General features: G+C 37.5%; 1 gene segment (V, D, J or C); it reads left to right on the top strand.

Annotated features, from left to right (window-relative positions):
• The first annotated feature begins 800 nt into the window (after positions 1-800).
• On the top strand, positions 801-1,458 carry LOC109953754 (Ig heavy chain V region 5A-like). The segment is given in 2 exon segments: positions 801-993; positions 1,076-1,458. Coding segments are annotated over 2 exon segments (336 nt in total).
• The last annotated feature ends 10 nt before the right edge of the window (positions 1,459-1,468 follow it).

The following is a 1,468-nucleotide window of genomic DNA, read 5'->3' as shown; positions in this document are numbered from 1 at the left end:
GGGCTCAATAATGAAGTAAATATTTGTTTTATCTTTTTTATTATGTTTTTAGGTGACACTCTGCATTACATAAATTCATAAAGCCTATCCTGGAGGAAAAATGATGAATAAACACTAAACACAACAATAATATAGGTGTTAAGACGGTGATGCTGAAATTACTGTCTTTGTATTAAATGAATATAGGTGAAGTCTTCAATTGTTCTTATGAAACAGTGAAAGACAGTGAACAACCTGCTGTTAGAAACACTTCCTGAGATTTGTGGCTGAAGACTTTGACCAGTGCTTTTGTCATTCATACTGAGCTGATGGAACTTGAAAGGTCACACATTATAAACAACCACAGGTAAAATAATTCATCACAAACACACTGAGGTATGACGGGGATCTAAATTTACATTTCATGAGAAGGTAATTCAGAAACACCTCTTTTAAAATAAATAAATACTCAAATAAGGAAACCACACATAATAGTTTAATTTAAATTCTTTACAAACACCTGTGAAGTCTAAAGTCATACAAGAAGACAATAAAGCTACCTACAGTGTATAAGACCATAAAGACAATTTAATTACATTTCTCCATGAGAGAATTAAATATTTACCTGTCTTTGTTATAATTTTTTAGTTTATTTAAGAATTAATGTTTACAGAACCAGGGAGCAGTTGTTTCATTACTCTACTGTAAATGTAGGGACATTTTCAAAGTGACACAATTTAATAAAATGAAAACATGATACATAAGGCAGACGTGATTTCCAAACATGTTTTTATGCTGCAGGAAACTATAATGACACTGACCAGACACTTCAACTGGCTCCAGATAGACCAACATTAATGCTTCAAATATTGGATTCTATGCAAACTCTGTGACTTCCTGGTCATTCAGCTATAAAACCTTCCCATCAGACTGTCAGAGGAGTTCACAGCACATCTTTGTCAGCATTAACCATGTTCTCTGTAGCTCTGCTGCTGCTGTTGGCAGCTGGATCATGTGAGTCTCTCTGTATTTGTCTTTATCTTCTTTTATGGGACAATGTTATAATTTGTCACAAAACATTTTCTTCTTTTAACAGGTGTGAAGTGTGAACAGCTGACACAGCCAGCCTCTGTGACTGTGCAGCCAGGTCAACGTCTGACCATCACCTGTCAGGTCTCTTATTCTGTGAGCAGCTACTACACAGCTTGGATCAGACAGCCTGCAGGGAAAGGACTGGAGTGGATGAGTAGCGACACAACTGTTAAAGATTCACTCAAAAACAAGTTCAGCATCTCCACAGACTCTTCCAGCAACACAGTGACTCTAAATGGACAGAATGTGCAGCCTGAAGACACTGCTGTGTATTACTGTGCCAGAGACCCACAGTAACACAAACCATCAGTAGACCTGAACAAAAACCTTCAGAGCCTGAACACTAACATGAAGCCACCAGAGGAGGAGCCCTCAGACCACTGATGATTTCAGTAGC

This window comes from Monopterus albus, unplaced genomic scaffold (assembly GCF_001952655.1).
Source record: "Monopterus albus unplaced genomic scaffold, M_albus_1.0 scaffold1218.1, whole genome shotgun sequence".
Classification (NCBI taxonomy): domain Eukaryota; kingdom Metazoa; phylum Chordata; class Actinopteri; order Synbranchiformes; family Synbranchidae; genus Monopterus; species Monopterus albus.
The sequence above is the reverse complement of the archived record's forward strand: the minus strand, read 5'-3'. Positions and strand labels throughout refer to the sequence as shown.